At 38.6% G+C, this 27781-nt stretch overlaps 1 protein-coding gene across 2 annotated transcripts in view; it reads left to right on the top strand.

The window, feature by feature from the left end:
• Window positions 1-27394, top strand: part of MME (membrane metalloendopeptidase) — a 41711-nt gene extending 14317 nt beyond the window's left edge. For both annotated transcript variants that reach the window (XM_040567287.1, XM_040567288.1), the window contains exons 9-23: window positions 2031-2165; window positions 4305-4406; window positions 6447-6583; window positions 6683-6776; window positions 8122-8250; window positions 9204-9302; window positions 10360-10440; window positions 11403-11506; window positions 14710-14768; window positions 17399-17518; window positions 17857-17990; window positions 20221-20286; window positions 23512-23607; window positions 23794-23870; window positions 25847-27394. In XM_040567287.1, coding sequence (XP_040423221.1) covers window positions 2031-2165; window positions 4305-4406; window positions 6447-6583; window positions 6683-6776; window positions 8122-8250; window positions 9204-9302; window positions 10360-10440; window positions 11403-11506; window positions 14710-14768; window positions 17399-17518; window positions 17857-17990; window positions 20221-20286; window positions 23512-23607; window positions 23794-23870; window positions 25847-25946 — 1533 coding nt within the window. In that variant the 3' untranslated portion in view covers window positions 25947-27394. The remainder of the gene's footprint in view (window positions 1-2030; window positions 2166-4304; window positions 4407-6446; window positions 6584-6682; window positions 6777-8121; window positions 8251-9203; window positions 9303-10359; window positions 10441-11402; window positions 11507-14709; window positions 14769-17398; window positions 17519-17856; window positions 17991-20220; window positions 20287-23511; window positions 23608-23793; window positions 23871-25846) is intronic.
• The last annotated feature ends 387 nt before the right edge of the window (window positions 27395-27781 follow it).

The following is a 27781-nucleotide window of genomic DNA, read 5'->3' as shown; positions in this document are numbered from 1 at the left end:
CTCTATCTCCCATTCTCTTTGTTTCCTTTTTTAATAACTGAACATTCATGTGGAAGAAAACTAGTAGTTTTCCACGCAATTCATATATGATTATGCAGGTCAGAAGAGGAGCAGCTCCTTGACTTTTTAGGACCTCTTGGAAGGAAATAATCGTGGAACAAGCAGATACAGTGAGACCTGTCAGTGACTGGAACAACCTCCCCAGGGACGTGGTGGAGTCCCCATCACTGGAGGTTTTATATGCAAATAGACAGGGTGCTAGATAATCTCATCTAGGCTCCCTTTTCCCATGAAAGGTTGGACGTCATAATGTTTTCAGGTCCCTTCCAACCTGAAGCTTGAGTACCTCAATTGAGAGCTGTTCCTCCCTTCAGTCCTTGCACGCTGATAACCTCTGTTTGGCTCCATTTCTTGCTGTCTCATTCTATCCTTTGAGCTGTGCACATTAAACAAGGTACCTGCCTCCTGCACTTTAACCTCTGCCTTTGTCAGGACTTCACACCACAAAGTGACAAGTGGAGTTTGGGAACAGATTTTTTTTTTTTTTCCTGTAAGATGCATGGATCCTGTGCTAATACAGGCGTTACTCTGACATCTAAGCTCCCACCAAGTATCTGAGTGTATTTACACAGTCTGTCTGAAATTAGCTGACAATTCTTTGACTGCTACATGACCATGCAATGATCCTTAGGCCAAAAATAAAGTGCATTGATTGGTACCTGAAGATTCCTGTTTACTTGCTGGTTTGGGGTAATGTCTGCATTCATTTTTTTGCATAAATTATACACAGATTTGGGTATTTTGAAATGGTATTTTAAGGCTTGGTGTGCACTCTCTTTTGTGACTTAATGTGGCTGTCAGTGGTTTGATGGGCTTTCTCTCTGACAAAACAATCTGTCTTAATTAAAAATAACACTGAGAGTTCATTCCTTCAGGATGCTGTGAGCCACCTTTCTTTTTGAAGTCTGTTGTCAATACTTTTCATGAGCGGCTCAGAGTTTTCCAGCACACACAGCCTGTTATAGCACAGCACTGTTGGCAGGCAGGGGAGGCTGACATCAGATGGATGGCAAGGAAGGCAGTTATCAGAATGGCTGTATAAACGCAGCGTTCATTAAAAGGGGTGCAACCTACTGCCATAGGAGCTGAACATACCAAAATACATCTCTTAATAAAGTTGATGCCATGCGCCTTATTAATCCTATTTTTATCACTGTTTTAGTAGATTAAGATATTTTGCATAAAATAGATTTATTATTAGCTAACTTACTATGTATTTTTGATTTGCATTTTAAAAGTATATTGAAAAGAGCATTTCTGCTTACAGAAAAATGAGTGTGACTTATCAAGGAGATATTAGAATAAAATTAAGTTCCATAAAATATAATGACACCTTTATAGATATTTGACAATGTAACATTTAAGAGAATATACTTGTAGATATCCATTCCTATCCTTGGTAAATTCAGATATATTAAATTTAATATATTCAATAGTATATATCCATAGTGTATTTACCTATACCAAACTTAGATATAGCAAAAATCTATATTCTAAACGTTCCAGGCTGCAGCAGGGAGGAGCTACACTGCTTCTGGGAGTAATTTTCCCACAATGCTAATCCTACACAGTCCATCAACATTTCTCTTGGTTTTACATTTCTGGGAACACTGCTCTTTGGAAGCAGTATTTTTGGAAGTTGTAATTAAAGTGAGCTAGAAAAAACACAGGTGGTGGTTTAAATGTGGACCTACCAATGTCTCATTTTAAATAATGAAAACACAGTGCAGTAGTTGACAGTGTTTAGGTTTGAGCAGTGCTACAAATCATACAGCAATTTTCCATGAGGGGCTTTTCAAATTTCTATTTGTGATCTAACAGTATTTTGGAGTAAGTTACTGTAAAGTTACCTAAAAAAGGGATGAAGAACCATAGTTCATAAAAATGAAGATGAAATCTTACAGATAATCAAAATGTGCTATACTTTGAAGAGTTTTGTCTTTAAATTATTTGTATTTTTTTTCCTGCAGGCGTGTTCTGCCTATGTTGATTTCATGATTTCTGTAGCTAAACTAATCCTACAAGAAAGAAATATTTCTTTCAATGAGACACAGATTTCTGAAGAAATGAAAAGAGTTATGGACCTGGAGAAAGAGATTGCTAATGTAAGAAAAAAACATTTTTAAAGTATTCTTTAAATAGCTTTCTTCTTCATACCTAAGAAAGCTAACTGTAAACCAAGTTGTTAAGTTACTTGCTCATGCTACTTTGTGGGACCAAATGTTGACCAAAAATATATGGGGCCTGGAACACCTAAAAGGAACACATAATAAGATGTGCCTTCTAATGAGCAAGGGGAAATATTTGAGTTAGCTTTTTTCCAAATAGCAAAATATTTTATCCTAATCTCTTCACAGAAGCCCTTCAAGAGAAGGAGGAGAAAGCAAGAGACAGGCTTGGTTTCTGTTCAGTTTTAGAAAGTATGTTTTGGGAGATGCTTTTGGGGCCTCTTTTCTGTTTGTCCTTTTCTTCACATGGGCTGTTTGATTATCAGAGCAGTAGATTCCCAACCTTTAGCCTGCCACACAACACAAAGTAATGTTTGTCCTACACAAGCTGCTCCACAATACCGATTGTTTCAAGTGCATTTTTAATCGAGCGCTGTTCTCCAGAAAATATGCCTTGGAGAAAGAGCTACAATTTAAATTTGCATGGAGAAAAGCAAGTGGAAATTAAAGCATCCATGAGCAAAAACATGGCCTGTAATTATTAAACATTTCAGAAGGTCCTGAAGCAGAAGATTACTGTAAAACAAGCCAAATAGCTTCAGCTATTTTTTAAGTTACACTGATAGTAAGGGCATGTGTTTGGCAAAGGTAGACATTTCCACCCCATTTATATAAACTAAAACCATATGGTTTTGATTTATTTCACATTTTCCTGAGAAACACACTTCTGGGCTTAGATCGGAGAGAGAAAATTATTAAATGAAAAAGAATTTATTGGAGAAATATTTGAAATGGAGTAAGAAAGGAAGCACAAATGACATTTCTCTACAGCAGTTGCTGCTGATAAAGAGTACAGGTGGTTGTGGGTAAGTTGCTACTGCCTCACTTGTTAACCTTTTCATCAAAGCTAGAAAATGTGGCACCATCCGGAATGTTACTAGAGTAGAGAAGGCATGGTGCTCTTGGGAATTGGTGAAGAAAACAGAATAAAATACTCAATGCACAATACATTAAGGAGTAGAGTAGGAGAGAGGAAAACGAAGATAAATCTCTTTTTTTTTTTTAAAAAAAAAAAAAAAGGATAGAGATAAAATCAGAGTTGGCATGACTGATTTTTTCAAAGGAGTTGAAATAGGTGGGAGCTACTGTTCTTGCCCCTGACTGAGTCAAGTGGAGTACTCCAGGCAGTAGTGATATGGATTCTCCCATGAATTACTTTCATGGATCACAAGATCACTCTTTTCCCACAGTCACTTGTGTGCCTGTATGTTCTCTCCTTGCCGTCAAAAAAGTCGAAGTGAAAAGGGGCTCGAGTACAGGGTGACTGAGTGCTGATGCTGTCACATGTTACGTCCACACTAAAAGGGATACAGGAATGCACATCAGAAGCATCCAGGCAAAGAACACACTGCTGTTTGAGGAAAAGAACGGAAACATCTTCAAGACAGAAATCAGAGACCAAGGGAGTAGTTTGGATACAATACTACTGAGTCCCGTGTTTTTTTTTCCTCTCCCTAATTTACATTGTCTGTACCCTAATCCCAGAGACCTCCTTGCTGACATTTCCTGTCTAGAGACTCCAGGGATAAAGTCACCTCGTAAATCACCACTGCAGACACAGTTCTCTGGCAGTGAGGCAGTTTTATTGTCTGTAACAAATGGCCTAATACAGTCTTTCCATTAAGGTATTAATGTATGCACATTCTTAACACCACACTGGTACAAAACCATATTGCCTAGACTAATGTGAAGCTTGAGTGAGTTATGCCTCCCATCCTACAGTGGTTCCAGAAGGAATATATTAGACAGCACGTACATGCTGATCAGAATGCACGCGCTGTGTTCCTACCACAGCCCACAGGCCACCTTATACTCAACAAATACATTTCCTTGATTCCCTTCTCCCACGGTTTTTTACCTGCATATATACACGTGAGATGCTTCACAGCGATGCAAACTTCTCACAGTAACGTATTAAGCCAGATTTTTTTTTTCTTTTTACTTCTACTTACTAAAATTCCTATGAACTGACTCAATTTATGTAGTAATGGTTAATCTCATGATTAACTTTGATAGGCAACAACAAAATCTGAAGACAGAAACGATCCGCTTCTGCTGTATAATAAAATGACACTGGCACAACTCCAAAACAACTTTTCATTGGAAATCAATCATACGGTGAGTGATCAATAATCTGGTATTTTAACCTCTAATTTATGGCTGATGAGATTAAATGGTAATGCCTGACAAATTTTTCTTTAAAGACATTTCTTTCTTGAGCTTAGACACATTTGAAATTAAACAAGATACTTGAATTGCACAGTGTATTACCTAAAAGTCTGCTGACATTAAACTATATGTAAAAGTCTATGCTTCTGTACCCGCTGTTCCTGCAAATTTAAAGGCAGATCTTGCCCCTCTGCATCAATATGAGATGGAGAAAAACGCAGCCACCAGTTCATTCAAATATGCTACACTATTGTGTGTAACTATTCAGACCCTCTCTGACTATCCAGAGCTACAGATTCAGAACAAAAAGTCCTGGTTTTCCACCATTCCCTCTGTCAGATGGGCTCCCAAACCAAGCAGAAAGAAGCCAGGATGACACGACCATACACCAGGAAAATTCTCCCCATTCCTCCCACTGTAGCTCCCCCAAGATGTTTCAGCTCTGAATTTTCTCCTATCCTGAGCCACGTGCTGTTCACACAGTATAGCCTTTAATTCAAGTAACCACAAAGTCCAGCTAAAGAATATCAAAAGATTTGATAACATGGGTGAGCCTTCCCGATAGCATCATGTCTTACTAGACACGAACATGTTTATGATAAACGACTTCAGAGTCCTGCACACAGACAAAGAGGCTAACTGATGGAAAGCACTGTGGTCTGACTGGCAGCAGTGTGTTAACTGAGTCTTCTGAGGCCAGTGAGGTGCTATGAAACACTATTATTACTAACACAGTTTCATAGTCTCTGCTATTTTTATTGACTTCAGATTCTTCAACTTTAAATTATATGGCAGCTCCATTCTGCCTAGCTTAATTTGTTTCATAATTTACCTTCTCCCACAGATCTTACTTTGAACAGTTACCATTACTGTCAGAATGTCAGAATGCAATCAGAATGTCAGAAACTAACTTCTCTTGCTCACAGAATGGTATTGCCCTGGTTATTTTTAGTTCCCGGGGAGCACTGCACAGATCAGCAATAATCATCTGCTCTAAATTTATCCAAAAATGCACAAAAGACACATGATGGGAGTTGGTCGTGTTGTTGTAATGGTCTAAGGATAGCACAGCAATTATTCCTAAAATTAGCTGGAAGTTTGCTGCTTCTCTTTCAAACCTGAAGGGATCTATTCCTGAAAGCTTATCTACTTTCCTCAGCTACAGAGTTTGTCTGATAAAAGACGTTACCTCTTCCAGTAAAGCTTTCCTGTCAAAAGAACTGTAACACCATATAACCATACTGAATAAAGCAACCATAAAGAACCATATAACACCATATCGCCCAAAGGACTGCAGGCTGAGGGATCTGTCTCAAGTGGTACCATGCAGATGAAGGGAAGTAGATTTGTCTGCCACAGCTTGCTGCTATCAGATGCTAACAGATCTGCTTTCAAATCCATTTCATTTTTCAGTATCTTATACTACAGCATACAGAGGAAAATTTGTTACAGAGTGGGTATTTAGTGTGTCTGTTTTAAAGCCTATTAAAATAAATCATTTTATGGACTTCAGTGTACTTCGGAGAAAGCCCTTACTATATGCTTGAGAATGTATTGTCATGTATACCACAAGTTTCTCATTGCCCATACCATATTGAAAAATAAAGCTTTTAGTCATGGTTTGATTTAGAAGTTCATAGCCAAATATAGCAAGAAGGCAATTGAAATTTTGCTTAAAATATATATATATATCCGCTTTTCCAGGCTAAATGGAAAGGGCCATAACATTTTTAATTGTGTAAGACTGAAAACAAAACAGTATCTGGACTCTTTCTGCTAAATACCACCATATGTTAATGGGATTTTAGAGCACAGTGGATATAAATTATCTCAGATCAGTTATCATTACGATGATGCCATTTACAAGTGGTGAAGCTATTAGGAGAACTGAAGTCAGAGCATTTGTGTTATGCAAACCTATTTTTTTTAAATAGCTAAATACTGTTTCTTTAGGATTTAACAATATAATAATGCATATTGCTTTTCCAGGTGTTCAACTGGTCAAAATTCATAAATAATATAATGTCAACTGTACAAATTAATGTTGAGAATACAGAACATGTGGTTGTTTATGATCCAGAATACCTTACCAAGCTGAAGTCTATTCTTAATAAGTATACTCCCAGGTAGGTATGTTAGGTATTTTTGTAATTTGCATTTTATTTACAGTAAATTTCAGAAGTCTAAAAACATTGCCAGCTTATTATTATTGTTTTATTACACAGAGAACTTCAAAATTACATGATCTGGCGATTTGTAATGGATCTGGTAAACAGCCTAAGCCGTAACTACAAAGACACAAGGAATGCTTTCCGTAAGGTACAGAAATTCATCTCTCTTTTTTATGTCCATCCTATATAAAAATTTAATGTATTTTAAAATTTTTGCACAAAAGCTATATTTGTTTGCTGAAGCTCCTGCTGGAGTGTATGCATCATTTATATGATATATGCTTAATAGCTGAAGTGGGTCTGAAAAGCACTGTTCTGATACTTGGTCTCTGTTATTTCCAAATCTAAATTAATCCATTTATGATATGGTCATTTTGATAACAGTCATATTCATTTGCAAACAACTGCTCTACAGTTTTGATCGACTTGTTAGAAACTCTTCAGCATTTAATGTAATAGATTCAGCCAAACAATGTGAGCCCAGTCTTGTTTTTCAGTTGTTTGATCTTGCAGATATTTCAGTGCTTTTAAGGAAATGTTGAGCAATCCCACAGATTGGAGATAGAAATCTTCTCTGTTTCCCCAGTTGAACTTTCTACTTTGTAAGTTTGCTGAGCTCCATTAAGAAAGATTAAGGCCAGTTTGTTTTATCTGTTAGTTAAAAAGGAAACACTTTCACACACATATGCAGCATTTTAAGATTCTGCTTGTTGCCAAAAAAAAAAAAGGGGGGGGGAATAATTACTGGAGGCAATTAATGGACATTTAATTTGTTCAGTTTTATGTATCTGAACACAGTAGTCTTATTCATTGTTTATTTCTTTTGTTCCTGCTCTTTAAAATTGTTATAATATGAAGCTTCACATTTGCTTAGCCTGCATCATCAAGGAATACTACTTTTTGAACTCTATAAATATCCAACACTACATCCTAGCACTTCACTGAGGAAATTTCTGGACATACACAAATCCACAGCCCTGCATTTCAATCACACATTACTTTTACTAATATGGCAACAGGTAGGTTTTTGTTGCTGTAGAAAGCAGTGTGTTCCTCTATCCGCAATGCACTGTTAGTGCTGTTGGCTGGGTGGAAAACCACTGAGGGAATGAATTTTTGCTGTATAATCACAATGGCCCTGTCTGAGCTGGAATGGCGATACAGACCCCTGCAGCAACAGAAATGCTGTGTCAGGATATTCCTCTCTGACCTCTCCTATTCTTGGCTTTTAGAGTAGTGTCTTCTCTCTACCTTTCATATGTTGAAAGGATAAAGAATACTGCTAATGATTGTTATACTTCCTCAGACTGTGAAGGATGTTCCCCTCACAGGGTGAGTCCACTTAACTGTGGTAAATACAAACATGAATTAAATACATTGATTTAAGGTCAGTTAGGCTCCTCTGAAACACACATCCACCAGTCAGCCACTGTTCTCCTTTATCTTATGCAGGCCCAGAAGTCACTGTTTTATCTGATGTTTGTGTTTGTCAGGCACTTTATGGCACAACATCAGAAACTGCTGTTTGGCGGCGCTGTGCAAACTATGTCAATGGCAACATGGAAAATGCAGTGGGACGATTATACGTAGAGGAAGCATTTGCTGGAGACAGTAAACATGTGGTAAGGATTTAGCAAACTTAACCCATGTGCCATCCAAATGTCACCTCATTGTCACTTAACATGCAGTTCTTTTAAAAGCTTGGATTACACTTTCAGTTCAGCTTTTCCGTATAGCAGGTTCACTTGCTAAAAACCCTAACCTTCAGGTTTGCTTCTCAGTCACTGTACTGCTAGGGAGTAACAAGAATGCCTGGGCTCTGAGAGTCACTCCTTTGCACTGCGTACTTCTGCATCGCTAACTTTGAGCTGGCCTGTCTTCAGTGCAAACGGCCACACTGTGAAGTAATGTGAAATGCAACTAGAGTACGTGTGCACACCTGGAGGGAGAGAGACATCTGCCTGCTCCACTTGTTCTAGGAGCCGGCCTGGAGCCTAAAGCACCACCACAGCCACAGTAGTGACGGACCATGCATAAGCCGAAAAGCACACACAAGGAACAGCACTTCCTAGAACCAACAGTCCCTGCTTCTTCTTTGAGACTGATGCTAGTTCACATCCTGCCAACACGGGGCACAAGGACAATCGGTTATTGGTTATTTCTGGTTCTGTTCAGTCACACAGAACTTTGCTGAAAATTAACCTGAAAAGACTTAGTTCCTTCCTGTCACTCTGACTGTAATCCAAGCTTAAGATATACCATTTCTTTGTGGTAGACACATATAAAATAATTTCATCAGACGCATAACATCCCACAGATGGATATCTGACAGATTTTTTGTTACCCGAATAATTTGTATTGTATTGTGAGCTCATGCCCATTCCCTTTCCTCCCATAGGACAGGCCAAAAGTACTCCTTAACTCGACCTCCAGATTTTGAGTGTGGTCCATAAACAGCACATGCTTAAGCAGCTACTGCAGGAAAAACAAGACTGTAATAAACAAAACTACCACTGTTGAAAAATAACTTGATCATTTTATGTGGATAGGTAACATACTAATGTTTTCTTCCAAGGTTGAAGAAATGATTGCAGATATACGTGATGTTTTTATAAAAACCTTAGATGAACTCACATGGATGGATCTAGAAACCAAGAAGAAAGCAGAGCAAAAAGTAAGTTAAATCTTAAATACTGGAAATACTGTGTGTTTCTGTAAAGATGAGCATACCATTTGTTAGTTAGGTCTCCTGAAAAAAAGAAGCAGTAACATCTATCACTATGTTACATATATATAAAAACACGTGTTCATACAGGCACAGCCGCTTATAGATTTCTATATCAGATTCAAATTAATTACATGCGAAGGGGCTTCTCTGGAGATAAGCACACAAAATAGAAAACATCTATACAAGAGATTAAGACCTTTCAGGCAAATCAGTGATTAAGGGGATCGATAATCAATGTCTACAAGAAAATAATACTGAAATTGGGAAAGAATGATTTATGGTGATTTGACCAGCTATTACGTGCAATAGGATGAGAACAAAAAGTCAAATCATAGACTGGACACCTTCAGTGAGCTCTCTTTTAAGGGTAGAAGTAGTAGCTGCTATAATCATTTTTTTCTTTCTTTTTTTTTAATTGATTCTGGCATTGTCATCAAGTATAAATCAATATTTAACTATCAAATGAAACTCAGTAAAGTTTGAGTTAAAAGACTTTGTTCAGGAGTTCAAATTGCCAAAATTTGGGAACATTTAATAAAGTATTTCACTCCAATGTAGATGCGGGAGCTAGTTAAGAAATTTGGATACAGATTGAAGCTGAGGTTCTGAAAATTTGTAAATGTGATTTCCTATAACATACTGAAGTTAAAAAACTTCCAGTCATGAATTTTATTTCAATTTTAAATGTTGTAAAGTATGACAAATATTTTGGGATATCTACTATTTTTTAAACCAGATTTTCAACTCAAAAACATAGCTGGAGTATGTTTGCTTGTCTTGTGCACATTTCTCTAAGTTTACTTATAAAAGAAGGGACAATATATTTTCTGGAATTTTCCATTGTTATAATTAACCATAAACCTCACAGTGATTTCAGTGATTAAAGAAATGTACAAAAACTATATATAATTGAAGTTCTGCATTTTCTACAGTTGCTTCCATACTACAGTTATTACCTAATTCATGACTGATTGCTATGGATATCAAATTATCTTTTCCCTAGGCAACAGCAATTAGAGAGAGGATCGGTTATCCAGATGAGATCATGACTGATGACAATAAGCTGAATAGTGAGTACCAGGAGGTAAGTATCCACAATAGGCAGCATAATTACAAAAAGGTCTTAAGAGAGAAATTGTGTTTTTGTCTTCTTAGCCAAGCCAAATCATATGCATCTGCACAGAATAGTTCAATCTTGTCTTGAGTTGCAAAGGAGTAAGTAAGAATGTATTAAAGTTCAGTGTGGTGCAGCTGATCCAGAACCGATGGCGATGTGTATTTGATGGTATTTCAAGGGAATGTATAAATTCTAGAGGAATTATGCTAGAAGAAAACATAGAGACAATGGTGTTCAGTCAAGTACATCTGAATCTGCCACAGATTGATTTAACACTGGTTGACGTGGATGCGGGTAAACTTAACTTAGTAACTGCACCTGCCTAACTGCACCTGCCTAGCCATGAATGGGAATCAGTCCCTGAAGTACGATGTGGACAACCTGTATAATTTAAACTGCACCTGAGCTTTCTCACTGCAAATATGTCCTCGGTATTTTTTTATGATGCAGGTTCATTTTAAGAATAACTCCATTAGCGTATCAACATCCATGTATGTTCAGGTAGAATTTACCTTAGAAGGTGAAATTTTAATTTTGAAAAATACAGACATATAAATAGAGTATGCTTTTAAAACACAGTTTAAACCTTGTTTATGTATTCTTTCCAAGGTAAAATTGCAGTTTATTAGGCTGGCTACTCCCATAAATTAGGGTCAAAACCAACAAATGCTCAACTTAATTTGAAACATATAAAGAGGGAATAAAGATCTCTGGTAAAGATTATGCAGCCAATAACATACATCCAGCTACAGTATCAACTCAGTGATGTGGCAGAGAACTGCGAACTATGCTTTAACCCTAGATAAAAAATAATCTTACAAATGCATTGTTTAGATTATAATGCTGAAGACTAGATTTTCCAGCTCTATCTGTCTTTAACTGCAAATCAGTAACACGGCCGCTAAGTATTTTCTCCTCTTTCTTTTTAGTTGAACTTCAAAGAAGAAGAATACTTTGAAAACATTATTCAAAATCTAGTATTTACCCAGAAGAAAAGACTGAAAAAGCTCAGAGAAAAGGTGGACAAAGAGGAGTAAGTACTTTAAAATACCATATATAGGCTTACACCCAGTCTCCACAGGAGGAAGTACTTGGTTGGAGGGTAATCATCAATGCTTTAATGACCTTCCTGCAATTTTTCCCCCATTAAGAGAGCCAGTAGGAGGGCACTGCTATCTTCTCAAAGGTTGAACCTACATTATCAAGAAGGGCAATGAAGCTTGGGAAGCTTGGGTGTGGAAGGTTAAGTATTCTGGAGAAGGTCTAGTCTGGCCTCTCAGCTCCTGGAGCGGATTAAGTGGACTCCTGGAGAGGAGCTTTTCAATTAAGTTCATCCGAAAGATGAATTTCATCCCCATGTGTTTTATTTCTCTTGCTCAGAGACTGCTGTGCAATGCCAAACAAGGCATGATTAAATGAAGATGAGCAGGAATTTACTTCAGAAATGTTCTCATGCTCTGAATTAAAATACTGATGTAGATGTACTAAAAGACTGACACAGAACATTCCCTAGCTGTGCTGGCTACTCTTCCTGTCTCAGCTCTGACCCATTTAAAAATTAATTAAGCGAAATCAGAAAAAAGACTGTGGTCACCATAGGCTATGCGAACTTTGCAGGACTGTTCATTTGAATATGGGCTGCAGAGATGGATTTGTGTAGAGGAGAGGATAAGAGAACTGGTTTTGTTCAGTCTTGAGAAGACAAAGGAGGGGTTTTACTGTTGTCTTCAACTACCTAGCGGGGGGGGATATAGAGAAGCTTGACTCTTCTTGGAGATGCACAGTGATAGGACGAGTGGGAACAGACACAAATTAGAATATGAAAAATTCTGACTAGATATTAGGAAAAACTTTTCACCTTATGGGGTGGTGAAACAAGACCCAGAGAGGCTGTTTGATCTCTGCCCTTGGATATACTCCAGTCTTGAATGGACAAGCCTATAAGCAACCTGATGTAATTACCTTCACATGAGAACATATGACTTCTAAAGGGACTTAGCTGAATTATTATATGATTCTGTCTTTCTGTTTTTAATTACTTTATCATTTTCATAGTGCTGTTCCAGACTTTTTTTTTTTTTTTTAAGAAAAACAAAACAAAAGAAATCATCTCGCATCTTCAAACTTTTACCTTTTCAGAAGATGACATATACTTCACACCTCTGGAACGGCCATTATGAAATTTCCAAATACTCTGTCAGTTTTTTCAGAAATATAGTCATTATTTAGATAAATAGTTCCAAATATTGCTTTTTCTCTTCAGCATTTACATATCATTAACTGCAAATATATGTTCCACCTAACAGCTATCTCACTTTTGTTTTATTTTAACTTCAAGCTTTGTTTGAACTTCGCTTGTTGAATTACTTCTCCTTAATTTAGCACAACTCCTGTTTTGTTCCCATAAGAATATATTAGTTAGGAGTAACTACCAAATCTAATTGCATTCAAAAATTACCTAAAGCAAGCCTGGAAGTGATCATCAACCTTATAGTTGAGGTTTTTAATATCAGCCATGAGTGATCATCTCCTGATAGGTATCATTTATTCTGCAAGTTAATTTTGAGTTCATTGAGTAACAGCCACTGTTGGGATACAGTTCATTGCTTATGATTGGTTATGCAATGCAGTTACCAAATAAATCATTTACAACTTCACTCTGTTAGTCCAAAGTCTCCTATGAAAAACTTTTCAGTGTACTGTCAAACACTATTTATTAAGTATAATAAAACTGCCAGGGTCAGGCTTAACTGCTCATGTAAAGGGAAAAACCTGTTTATTACAAATCACCCTAGGAACTCATAGCCTATAAGTCACTACAGCCCTCAGCCCTCGATCAAAACCAGAGATGCAAGATTTCATTTTTACTTTTCTAGTCCTAACAGTTCCCAGATCAATGACTACCTCCCAGAACTGTGCTAATATGAGGCACAACTGAAGCCCATAGAACCCGATAAAGCACATACAGCTGCACATGCTAATACACAATGAGCAGTAAGAACATATGAAATGAGAGAAAAGAAAGTGATCTCCTAAGAAGAATTCAAAAACCATCAGCCTGTGTATTTCTTGGTTCTGCTCCTTGGCTCTGTAAATTAAACTGTTCTTCTTAGCTTGGACTCCCATTGTTTCCTATGTTTTGACATGGACCGAAAGTAAGGCTGAGAATCTTCAGCAAGGAAAGGAGTTATTGCTGAAGTTAACCTGTAGGACTGTGAATCAAGCCTTGCCACAGATCTCATGATGATCTTTGCATGTGACTTCATTCCTTAAGGAAGTGCGATAAAGAGGAAACTGTAATAGTTTCTAATCTGGTACTTGAGATATCTGGATATATGATGATGATAAGCAATGCAAAAATCCTGTTAACTAAATGGTCTTGAAAAAAAAAATTTACATCATCCCCAAATGTTTAGATATCATTATGACATTTGTTTCCGTGTTTCGGTGGTTTTTTTTGTTTGATAGGTTTTTTTGTTTGTTTTTGTGTGTGTTCTTTTTTCATGGAAAAGTTTGCCTGTACAGTCCTGCAGTAAGAGCAGAAATGAAAACACAAACCAAGCATCATCATTAAGCAGTTTGGATAACTAAGGGAAGGACTACTAAAATGGTTAAGGGTTTGGAGCACCTGAAATACAATGAGAGGCTGAGAGCACTGGGATTGTTTAGCTGCAAGGAGAAATGGCAGCAGGGGGACAGAGAGTGTTATCAGTGTGTAGAGATACCTGATGCGCAGGCGTAAAGCAGATGGAGCAGTCTCCTCAGTAGCGTTTGGTGACAGAACAAAAGACAACGGGTACAAACTGCTATACAACAAATTCCACTTATATCTAAGAAAAAACTTTTTTTTAACAATAAGGGTGGTGAGGCACTGGAACAGGCTGCCCAGAGAAGCTGAGGATGCCCCATCCCTGGGGGTGTTCAAAGCCAGGTTGGATAGGGCCTTGAGCAACCTGGGCTGGTGGGAGGTGTCCCTGCCCATGGCAGGGGGTGGAATTAGGTGGGCTTTAAGGTCCCTCCCAACCCAAACTGTGCTATGGTTCTATGCTCATCCTGAGCAACTTTCTCTAGTTGACCAGGCTGCGCGGAGGGGCACTGGATTCATCAGTCTCCATAACTGCCTTCAAACCTCGATTATTCTGAGATTCTGTGATTTCCATTTCTAGGTTTGTACCCGTAGTCACTAACTGCCATTGAGAACTGAAATTCTAACTTCTATTCTTCTGTTGTTCCTAGGTGGATAAGTGGAGCTGCTGTTGTCAATGCTTTTTATTCTGCAAGTAGGAATCAGATAGGTAAGGTTTACCAGCTTACTACCTGGATACATTTTTAATGGCCAAATTATATATATACATATATATGCATGTATTTTAAAAATATAAGTGAAATGGGGGTTGTAGAAGGGTCTCAGTAGAGCAAACTCAGAGGTTTCACTGCTTGAGATCGGTGACCATAGAGTTTTTCATCTCCTACATGTTTTGAATCACTTGCAGAACAAGGACAGAAGCTTGAGATTCAGACGTGAAAGCGTTAGTACAGAAAACAGCTTATTCTCAGCTTCTGTGTCCTTATCTCCTGCACTTTCCCATATACAGCTGTAAGATCCACTGCTAGGAAGACAGAGTCCAGGAATGCAGCCTCACGTGAGCTGTCCTGAGCATGGAACCAGCAGCGTACTCCTGGAACGTACGCTCGTTGTTCAGAGCTGCTTTACGTCCCAGGCAGACAGCAATCCTACAGGGCTCTGTCACCACTTTCTCTAAAGAAAAATAATTGCGGCAGCTGGAATGAAACATTTGAGGCTTAATGAAATCAGCACTTCCCAAAAGACAAACTTTCCTCAGAAAATCTCTCACCAGCTACCTTAAAGATCTAGTCATGAATCACAGCACAGAAGAGCTCCCTACTAGTACTAGGGACGGCAAGACAGTACAGTCATTTCGGTAGGTGGTAAAGCTAAGTGAGCATTTTGAACATATTACTGAATATTAAGCATAAAAATCTGCCCAGAAGGCCTTGCTATAAATTGTTTTGCTCAATAGTCTGTAGAAAACAAATCCTGATTTGGAAGACTGAAGGTGATGGCAGTTAATCTGATCCATAAATTCTTACTCCATCTTTCAGCTATGGCATGTCCAGATAATTAAAGCAGTCTGATCTTTAGAATGATGTCCAAATTAATTAGTAATTCTATTCTTTAAAAAATAACCTCTAAAAAGGAGTTTTTTTGCAGGATGTGTAGGAAGTTTAGAGCTCTGTTACTGCATTTCAATACGGCTGTGATTCCTGCTGTTCCATCAGCAGCACTGATCCTAAGAAAGCCACCCAACCCCAAACAAATCGGCTGGGCTGCCACTAGTAAGGCAGCCCCCGGTACGTTCCTTTGGGTACCGGCTACCCCTGGCCTGCAGGCAGGTGTGTGAAGGGGAGCTGGTTCAGCTAAGCAATGCTTCGGCCTGCTTGGGGGATACCGTGCAACACGGGCACTCCTGGCCAAGGCGTTACCGTCTGCAAACACATCCAGGAAGAAAAGCAGCATGTTCTTGTCACTGGCCGCATGGATTCTGAGGGAAATAATCCATGTGTTTTTCCTTCCTTGGATGTTCTCAAAGCTCCCATGTAAGCTGCACTTCCATTTCCTTTCCTTTCTACATCTCTGCTTGAAATCTATCCCACTAGACGAAGAAGACCTATCCACTGTGCTATGTAGCAAAAGATGGGGAATAACTTGTTTTCAGAAGGACAGAGTTAAAAAAAACTTGAAATTCTGACATTTTATTCTAAAAATGGATGAGGTTACAGGGTGTTAATTGTTCTGAACTGAAAGTCCTGGGGAACTGCCTGCCTCCAGGAAGGAGGGAAGATGTTCCTGGCTTTGCAAGCAAAGGACACACTGAGCTCCAAAGAAGTTACAGCTGTGTTTCAAGCCAGCAGGACCGATGCCTATCATTCTGAGGAAATGTCTTGCTCGCAGTAATCTTCAAAAAAAAGACTAGCCTTCTGATGCTGTACTCCAGATATTGCTCTGTTTTGCCAGTCAACAAAGTAGCCCATTGCACAGTGCGGCATTTACGCTCTTGTCTTTACTATCAGCATTTTCTGATAATAACGAACATTGAAAAATTCCACTCTTTAATTACATGCCAAAGTAACAATGACACAGAATTACCATGACAGCAGGCAGCAGTTTACACAGGGCAGCAGAAATGGTTTCTTTTCTAACCTGTTATTTTTCAATTTTCTCATGGTTCTTTCTTCTCTTGTAAGAAATGCCTAGAACTGTACTGGGATTTACACTGAAACACAAGAACAAATCTTCATTTATAAAAATATCACAATTGCAAGATTATTTATTTTTTACTAAGCTGTTTCTTAAAAGTGTAAAAAAATAGAAGTGGGTGAAAAGAAGCTCCTTTTTCCAATTCTTTCACTGCTCTCATGGCCTTTTATTATTATTATTGTTCTAGTGGGAGTTACTGATATTTTCAAAGGAAGAACAAATTCCTCTGAGATTGATTTCTGGTGGGGGCTATGATCAAATTATTTATTAATTCTAGAGGAACACCCTCCCATCTTCCATGATGTTGCAAGGTCTATTTAATAATGCTACAAGAGTCTGAGAGTGCTAAAAGCTGTAAACTGGAAAAGTACAGCTGCTCCTTTGCAAAGCAAAGCGGTAACAAATACTTAAAGTAAATCTGATCATGATTATGCAAGTGTCTAAAGAACTTGGGGAGGAAGGGGAATGGTCCTGCTGATCTATTTCTACTTCCCTACATCCATTACCACATGTAAATACAATTACTGTTGCTGGTAAATCTGAGGGAACAGCACGACTTTGTTTGAAGCCTGCTAAAACGGTCTGTTCACACTGTACACATGGCATAATGAGGCAGTACCTTAATCATGTTGGCTTTTTTTGCAGTCTTTCCTGCTGGCATTTTACAGCCCCCTTTCTTCAGTGCATCTCAGCCCAAATCTCTGAATTATGGTGGCATAGGCATGGTCATCGGTCATGAAATCACACACGGTTTTGATGACAATGGTAAGTTACTGAGTTTCTAGTTACAAAACTTAGAGTACATGGAAAGTTTTACACACATGATCAATCCAGCATCAATCACAGGTCAGAACTATGCCAGACTTCCTAAAAGAGCCTTAATCCAACCTTTTAATTCAATCTGGATTAGTTTGTTTTATTCCTTAGCTAGAATATAGTTGGTTTAGAAAAAAGGAAAATTAAGAGCATCATATGTATGACTTCCTCATTACGGATATTTATTTATTTATTGCACGTGTGATTGTAGTTACTTGCTACCCATCTTAGTGCATCAAAAAAACTTATTTTCCTGTATACATAGTTCTGCTAAAATATTATTACAGGCAGAAATTTTAATGAGAATGGAGACCTCATAGACTGGTGGACTGAAGAATCAGCACGCAATTTTAAGGAGTTATCCCAGTGTATGGTGTACCAGTATGGAAACTTTTCATGGGACCTAGCAGGGGGACAGCAGGTATGTTGCATTTATTTGTAACTACCAATGTTGTTTGTAATGAGAGAACACAAAATCTTATGTCCTAATTGTGCAAACCCTTTTCACATAAATGGTCTCTTGGCATATGGCCAACACTGTCACCCCCTATACCACAAAAAGAAAAGAGGGAAAACAGTAAGAGGTTGTTAAAGATAATGGTAAAAACTCCACACATACACCAATTGTGCTGAAAGAGGCAGGACTTATGTTCCAAAGGAGTGACAGTCCTAGGAGCAGTTGCCCTAGAAGCCTTTTTAGACCCTCAAAGGCTATTCTTTATGAGGGAAAACAAATAAACACCTTACAAGTTTGATCCTCATTTCTCTAAAGCTTGGTGTGCAAATAATATATACTCCCGTGAAAACAAATCCTCCCTGCTGCTTTCTTTCTCTCACAAGTTTCTTGCTCTTTCCTGAAGATAAACATGTGGACTACAAAGCAATAAGGTCCGAGGAGAACCAAGTACAGTAGGACTATGAGGAAAAGATGAAATGCAGACTTAGGAGAGGCAGCCAATCTAAATGTAACTGCATTTATAGCATTCTGCAGGGCTAAAACTATTAGGCGTTTTAGGCATACAGTGTAATGGCTGTGTCTGGAAGCCCTAATTTCATGAGAACAGTGTGCAGGATCAGGTCTGTTTTGTGTCCCAGCAAGACGAACATTAACTCAAAGGAACAGGTAAGAGTGATTTGGGCATTCCTCTTGCTGAACAGGAAACCAGTCCTGTTCCTATTGAATGCAAGCTGCAAAACCACCACAGGAAACAGCCAGGTCTGTCTCCATAGCACAGCACTTCATACCATGTCATTTTGAGGATGACTAAATGCTCTGTTAATACACCCACATTACCTCTAACGCGTAAGCCAGTTTAAATCATCTAGAAACTGCTTAATTACCTTCACGGCACTCCCACTCTAGCGCCACAGGGCTGTAACTGATGCAGGTTGGCACTGCGTGTTCTTCAAATCTACAGACAGCAGGTTTCAGCCATCCTTTCTGGGTGAGGTGCCTTTATTCTGTCAGCAGAGGCGCACTGTGCACCAGGACAGTTTTCAGTTCATGCTTCTGCACCTTCCAGAGGGAAGTCCCAGGGCAGTTGCTGGGTCACCGCCGCACAGTAAGAAAGGGAAGCAGTCCACCACTGTAGCACTCACTTGCATCGCATGGTGGCAGAACAGCTACCTTCAGCGCCCACCTTGTTTATTTTGGACTTCACTGGATAACCATGTAGGGCACTGCACAGTGCCACCACCTATTTCTGTAAGGAACAAAGTTCTTGGGTGGGACCTCCTACAGTTAGGTGGCCAACGAGAAAATGCTTACAAGAAGGTACTTCTCTGACTACCACTGTGTGGCCTTTTTAGAGGCTGACAATATATTCCTCTTACAGAATGGGGAAAAGAAAAAGCTTCTTGCCCTGAGAATTTCCTAAATCTCTTTTTAAAACTGCTGGGACTGACAGAGAAGCCATTAAAAATAAAAGAGGTTTTTTTTTGGCAAATTTATCTGCCATTTTTCACACATCATATTTAATCTAATGATGATTCTAAGTTTTGCAACTTTGAATGTTGTAGCCAAAAGTCCAGGATAAAGGTCAAAAGTATAATCACTTAAAAATAAAATTATAGTTTCTCTATTACCAAAGATTCATCATCTTTAGTGATACTTCACTGTTTTACAAGTACTGTATTAGCTAAATAGTTATCTTCTATGCATCTTGCTACCAGAGAGCTACCTAACTGGCCTAATATACAGGAAAATACTTAACGACTTCCTAGCAGATTTGCTGATGTCTGTTAACTGATAATTTCAACTATCTGAAGTTTGGATTTAACTTACGGACAGATTCTGCCCACTTCTAACTGGAACTGTGGTAAGAAGATGATGGTTAAAGACATGGGAAAAAAAGGAAGAATGGATGAACAAATGACTAAGCATCAGAAAATCTGAGTAACAGAGATATGCGATCCTAGAGAGCTACCTGGATGGGGAAGAAGAGAATTAGGGAAAACAAGAGTATCTGCTTGGATTTTGAGACAAGGGAGGCAGATAACTTTCAGAGACAGTGTTATAATCTTCTGCTAAAGCTTCACATTCTAAGGGAATTCTCCCCTCTAAAAGTGAATAAAGCACAAAGTTTGGCATAGTTTAGAGGTCCTGGATAAGTTCTTTCAGAAAACCATACTTTTCGTTTTTTGTTTTACAGCTGAGTGGAATCAATACCCTAGGAGAAAACATTGCTGATAACGGAGGTGTTAGACAAGCATATAAGGTAAGAAGTATCCATTTTTCTATTTTAGCTAAAACCATCATATATTACAAAAATGAATTTCAGAGTCTTTGAAGAAGAAACATTATTTTTGTGTTAGGGACAAGACCAAGCTGTTGTATTTCATCCTATTTTCAGGATAGGTATTAGTTACTGCTAGCACACTCTGTATCTTTTTCAACTTTTTTTTTTCCTTCTGTGAATAGGGACTTGTAGAACGAAAACATTTAATGAATCAGTGTCACACTTGGACCATCACCTAACTAAACTGATGATACACTGAGCAGCTGTCTGCCTTCACCAGCCTTTTCACGCCAGGAAGGAGGGCTAGAATGATTTCCTTCTAAGTTCTGTCCATAAACAGTCTCTGCCTACATGGAACACTACTCCTTGTTCAAAATGTCATCTCATACAAGTGACTAGTGTCCCCTAAACAGGTATCCAAAGATGTCAGTGACATCTGGACTCCTTGCGATAAGCCCTCCATGGGGGACTTGTAAGCATTTTGGTTTTCCTTTCCTTTCCTGGCCATTTTCTTGTTACTTACAAATCTGACAGTGCAGGCCATCATAACGTGGTCCTTCCACTCCTTCCCTGAACACCTTGTTCTGTAGCAAAATACTCCACACTTGACAATGAGACTGCTATCATTCCTCATGAAGTGCCTGCTGGGATGCATGGGCCAACTCACACATCACAGCTTCTGCAAACAAGGCAGTCAGCAACACTTACACCACTAGAAATATAAACGTTTGAGGGTAAATACATAAATACAATCATAAAGGAGAGTTTAAAGAATGACTTGGAAGACTAAAAGAGGCATCTGTATGGCATGCTACATCAGTCTTATCTTGAATTGTCAGAAGATTTATGCATTAAAAAACCAACCAAACAAAAAAGCAGAGCAGTACAGACCCATGAAAGGCCATTCTCGTTCTGAAAGGAATGGGCGTAGGCAGAGAAAAAGTAGAAAGTCAGAAGTATTTAAAAAAATAGAATTGGCTATCCATACTTATTACAACATCATATGAATAGTAGAAAAAAGGACAAGAAGGAACCTTGAGAGCCCACCCAGTCCCCCCTCCCAGCAGGCACAACCAACCTTTCCAAGAGCCAAACCTGCAGTAAGGGAAGATCTGCCACCTCCATGCTGTAGTGTGAGCGCTGTCGCATCTCTGCTTTCAACAGTGGGAACACAGAGCCATCTATTCCTTCCTTTTCTGCAACCTTTTACATACTTGAGGACTGTTACATACTTGAAGGCCCAGACTTCTCCTCTTTAGACTAAACAAACCCCGTTCTTTCAATCTTTCCTCATAGGTCATGTTTGCTAGACCTCTGCTCATTCTTGCTGCTTTCTTCTGGACTCTCTCCAGTTGGTCCACATCTTTCTTTAAGTGCAGTGCCCAAAACTGGACAGAGTGCTCCAGCTGAGACCTGGCCAGTGCCAAGTACAGGGGAAGGATTACTTCACGTGACTTGTATAAGACATTCCTGTTTATACATCCCAGCATGATATTTGCCTTTTTTGCAGTATCATGGCACCGTTGGCTCTTGTACAGCTCATGATTGACTAAAATTACAGAAGCCTTGTCACTAGACCTGTTAACCACTCATTCTTCAATTTGCACTTGTGCAATTGGCTTTACCCTTGCTGTAGTTTGGCACTGTCTTCAGTCAGAACATTTCTCCAGTTTGCCAGCATCTTTCTATAAGTAGTAACATGCTAACAATTTACTGTTTGACATGTGGTCTTCATGAGAAACATGAAAGCAGCTTTTATTACTATGGAAAGTTTTAAAGTCTTCTCCAATTGTTAGAAAAAAATACATTTATTTCTAGTCCATTAAAAAATTAAAATTAGCTAAAAATTAAAAATATATAATACAACATTTAATAATTGATAAAACTGATCTTCTCCCTGCAGAATCAGTTTTATGCTAGTAAAACTGGATCCTGGAGCTCTGCATTGTATACAGGAAAGCCTACCTTACTGTAGGTGTATTACTTTAGATGCTAACCCAATAATTGGCAAAATAATATGATATTTGTTTGATAAACATTTGAGAGGAAAGCAAACTGTGAACAGGACACACGCATTCTGTAAAATCAGAGATTGTTGTTGGTTTTTTTTCTTCTACTTTTGAAGCATTTTACCACACTTCTAACTCATTAGAGAAGAAAAGGAACAAGAATAACTCATAAGAGAAAGAACAAGGGTAGGAGGGAAAGATGAGTTAGAGGAGGAGGAATGAATCCTCTGACCACATCTTCATTGTCTTGGAGATCATTTGTGCCAGAGGCAGGCAGGGACACCCAGCAAAGGCACCGGGCTGGGGATCCCCATGCTGGGAGTCCCTGGATCAAGAGAGACATTTCAGCTGGGCTCAGTTTGGGACTGTGCCTTAGAAAGCAGCTCAGCACCATGCTTTTTTTTTTTTTAATCTTACCATGCAAGATACGTATTGAGGGAAGCGACAGTAATGCCTGACCACAGAACCCACAGGAGGGGGAGCTGCTGCAGGTGGCTCTTTGCACAGACAGCTCCCAAACCCTGACAGGTTGGAGGCTGGCTTGGCACAGGGCGTGCTGGTGCCTCACTGCATCTACCCCTAAGCTGATGCAAGAGGCTCTCTCAGCCATTTCCATTACAGAACATACTCTGTTATTCACTAACCCTGTGAAAGGGTTTGCTAGGAAAATATGTAACAGTTCAACGGAATTTGATACATTAATTATTACAAAGTTTGCTGAAGAGTAGTATTGTGTAGCTACCGCATTTCAGAAAAGTCCTCCTTTGCATTCTTAATTTCTTCCCCTATAAAAAGATGCATAGTTATGCAAAAATCTGGTTATCTGGGTGTACCCGTCTTGCTGAAATTACTCCATTAGCCTTCTCCCTACCCCTCACCTCCCCTGTAAATTGCTTTATTTAAGATTGTTTCTTTTACCATTTATTCCAACATAAGTCAGGCAGCAGGAAACCTGACCAGTAGTCTAAGAGCCTGCTCATTGAGAAACCTGCCTTGGTTCAGTCAGACCACTGGCACTGTAATACTAAGAAATGGTCCTGGTTTTTATGCTTAAAGGTGGCCTGTGATAAGATGGATGGCCAAGGTAGTTCATGATAAATTATGTCAAAGACTCTGTGATGTTCCTCCTCGTCATCATTTCATTTTGACTGTATGGATTAGAAGTTGTAACATTGGTACACAATTCATTTTACAGGCCTATGAAAATTATGTGAAAAAGAATGGGAAAGAGAAACTTCTTCCTGGTCTTGACATGAACCATCAGCAGCTGTTTTTTCTGAATTTTGCACAGGTATTTCATACTGTCTTTCTTTGATGCTTACAGTATCCTTTTTTTAAAAACAAAGAATGCACTTTTTGATATGTTCTAAAATGAAATTTAATCTCAAGATATTAAGTATTTCACAGTGAAATGACAGCAGGACTCATCCTGAACGATCTTATTGCTAACAAATTCTTTTCTTTGTTACACGTGTAGGTATGGTGTGGAACATACAGACCAGAATATGCTGTGAACTCCATCAAAACTGACGTGCACAGCCCAGGCAAATTCAGGTCAGCATGTATAACAATCCTCAGTGTAATTCCCTAGGTGCAACACAGCTTTTAGCTACTGAATTATAAAATCCAGCACAAAATGCTAGGTTTCATTTACCAGGGTTGATTTAGGCATACAGAAAGCTACACAAAATCACCATTTGTTTTCTCTTGCAAGAGTAACAGAAGTGAGGTTTTGATGGAAGATTACTTACAAACCTGTATGTGTTGGGACAATAAGCAAGAGGGACATACCGTAAACTTGGCTGTTCAGTGTGAATTACTAGGAACAGACTAGGATCTTTTCATTTAAGTCAGAGCAACCTGTTCTTTAGCGGTATAGCTGTTAGCTTTGAATCAGCTCTGGGGCTCACATGCACAATAACTGATTTTGCTTGATACGATTCAGAGCATTAATTCCAGCATCTTTCTTTCAATGGCTTTTCACCAAAGAACTATCTCATTTATCCCACATGCTTAAATATTTGGTGAAAGCAGTGACTGTTCCTTCAGTTGCTCCTTGACTGACATTTCACTGTGGGTGGTTTTTAGAGACCAGACCTCTCCCAGAGGCAGTTTGTGCAGAACTCCTACAGCCAGCTGAGTTCAGCCACGGCACTAATGAGGCTCTACGGTGGTTCTGCAGAACTTTGCCTCCTCCTTCCATACCTAATTTCTACGAACCATGAGTCCCCTGAAGTTCACCAGATCAGCATCTTCACGTAGTTGTCTTTGTGTATATTCTAGACACATTACATCACGTATTGTGCTGTTTTACATCAGTATGAAAGGCTATAAAGTATATACCCAATTACACAAATATTAATGAGGAACCATAGTAACATTTTTAGAACATGAGGCAATTTTCAGGATGAGGCCTACCTAAGAAATCTGAAATAGAAAGCATTTCAGTACACTTTTTGTTTGTAACATATGCAAATAGACCCGAAATACTACTTCTGTTTCTGGCGAAGTCGCACTTTAGCGGTTCTTGGCCACAGAACAGAGAAGCTAGATCACTTAAAAACATAGCCCAGAAAAAGGGCTAAAAAATAGAAAGTTACCTCCTGCACTGCTGCTGAGACCAGCTGGGAAATATTTTCACATTTGATCTTGTGGAGCCAGTCAAATCATTGCAGATGTCACCTGCTGAACTTCACCTCAACTTCTCTGGACGCTTCCTGGTTCCGTTGAACGTAATCATTATGATTATTCACAGAATAATCAAAAGTTACTCACAGAAGCAGTCCTTCAAATAATTCCTGGTCCACAATCAAAGTGCATCAGTATTTATGTTTGACATTTACAGCTGAAGTTGTTTTCTAGCACGGGCATGTGCATGCTATGTTTCCATTCCTGAAGGAATGAGCAACTCCTCTCAGTTACATTCACACATGTTCACAATTACAGACACAAAAACCACTTTAGCTGCTACGTCCTCATACTCACTTGAGATCTGCTGTTTGTATGAGTCTTTTTTCCAGGAAACTCCTTCACTGGAACATTTGTGAAAACGCCCAGAGAAGCAATATGACATTACTTAAAATCTGGTTGGTGTAAAAATGTAAATGAATATTCACTGAAAAATTATACCTAACTCCTCCACCTTGAGGTCTTGTTTTCCCTTTAGCGGGAAACTTATCAACAAAAGATAGCTATGGAACAAAATCTCAGTGAAATCAAACAGGCAGTAAAGCTGTTGGTATAGAAATAAATGGAAGTCTTGTGAGAGCCTATAGTGAGGAAGGTCTGGTCCTATATTTCTGGGGGTTGCAAAAGGGAATATAAAACTGGAGGGAGAAGACACAGCCACCACTTTAGGTGAAAGGGAACCAACTGTCTGAGCTGAGAAGTACATTCTTTTCCCACAGTTTTTTGGAGTGATGGGGGAAAAATGTTATGAAATGTGGATCTTTGGTTTGCTTGTTTGCTTTGTTTTTGCTTTTAAACAAAGGGAATTAAAAATGCCAAGATGTTCTTGTTTTGTTTTAAAGGGTCATAGGATCATTGCAAAACTCTCCGGAGTTTTCCGAAGCTTTTTCATGTACCACGAAAAACTACATGGATCCTGCTAAAAAATGCCGAGTTTGGTAATGGAGCTGCAAGCCTTGCATCTCAAGAAGCTTTCTAGAAGAAGAGAAATTTTGAACTACTTTTTAGAAGGGGAGGAAGGAAGAAAACTGAGGGAAACATTCTACAAAAGTCACTGTAATTCTTAGTAAACAGGTAAACACAAAACAATCACACATCAAATCAATCTATTTCTCAAAGGAAGGACTAATACCAATGCAGCAGTTAGCTGTTCTAGCTAATCAGCTGCTTTTCCTATCACTGAACCCTGCAGAATCTAAATCACTTGACAGTGTACAGTAACATTTCACTCATAGTTAATCCTGTTGCCCATGGGTCGCTGGCACTTTTTTTTTTTTTTGAAATGTCAAAGTACGATGCATTATCTCCCACCGGCTGGTGAATGCATAGTTGTGAACAAGCAGAGGAAGAAAATATTAAGTAACACATGGTTTTAGACATCATAATATGATAATGAGACAACAGTTGGTATCCTGTGTCAGACTTTGTACCCTCTGCTGTTACGATAAATCTGTTCTACCAAATGCTTTCATTTCTACTTGAAACCATTTATACAAGAGGAGTCCAAAGACCTGCTGTAATTAACTTCTCACTAATTATGCCAGTGTGTATTATTTGAACTCACTATTTACAACAGTTTATCTAGTACTTTCCAGCCAAACTGAAATTGTAGGTAATTTATTAATTTTTGAACATGTAATCTGTCAGATTGCAACCTAAGACCCTTTCACGGTTTTCTAAGCTTTTTCTTGTTTTCTCTAAAGTTGGTCTTTTTAAAAGTTTCTAGCAATGTACAAACCATAGTTTTTATATTTAAATCTGAGCTACACTTTTGACTTGAAGTATTGTAATATATTTTATCAGCATCTGCATAGAACTGGGAAATTTGATTAAAGCATGGTATTAGGCAATAAGATAGAGTCTACAAAACAGAGCTCTTCCATGGAGTACACCAGCAAGTGTACCATCAAGTACAGTTTTCAGGCTGACTTTCTCAGTGTTTAGGGTTTTGATCCTGCGCATAATTTGTACATGTTCTGGTCAGTGTCAGTCCTCACATCAGTAAAGCTGCTTGCAAGAATGGAGCTTTAAATAAGAAGGTAATAGGCTTTAAATCTGCAGTGATACATGTTGGACATCCTCATGCAGATTGCAAAGGAACTTACTGCTTTGTATACCAAAGCAAACAGATTTCCAAAAATAAGTAGCAGATACCTCAGATGACTGCTACAATAGGTACATTTGAAAACCTATGTTCCTTTTAGCTTTTTGGGTTTGTCATCTGATAAAAACATTTTGATAATAAACTGAAATTATGAGCCAAATGCAATGCGTATTCTTTATAGGAAGTATAGAAACACAAAAACCATATTGTCCCTGTAAGTGAACTTCTGTACCTGCCCCTGAGCACTGCACCCTCAACATCTATAAAAACTGACAAGGAGAATTGAAATCACTTTGTTCAAGTTTCAAAACCAGATGTTAACAGGTTATTTAGTAGCCAACGAAATCACACCAAAATTGACCGCAATAAACTCTCTTACAAGAGACATCAACCTGATGGCATTCAAATGAAATTCAATCTTTTACAAACTCAGGTCCACAGGCATAGTATCCAGTGAAGTTTTTTTTTTCATTTCTGAACAACTTATACACATAAAAATAGTTACATCTTGTTTCATGCTAGCTCCTGCTCAGGGAGCAGGGAATTCATATATGCTAGGTACATACCACAAGCACAGTCATCTCTTTCACTGTCGCAGTAAGAAATAAAGCTACCCTTATGGAAAACACCCAGCAAAGCTCTGGCCAGAGCAAGAGAAGCTCTTTTCCTAGAC

Source organism: Cygnus olor, chromosome 9 (genome assembly GCF_009769625.2).
Source record: "Cygnus olor isolate bCygOlo1 chromosome 9, bCygOlo1.pri.v2, whole genome shotgun sequence".
Lineage (NCBI taxonomy): Eukaryota > Metazoa > Chordata > Aves > Anseriformes > Anatidae > Cygnus > Cygnus olor.
The sequence above is the reverse complement of the archived record's forward strand: the minus strand, read 5'-3'. Positions and strand labels throughout refer to the sequence as shown.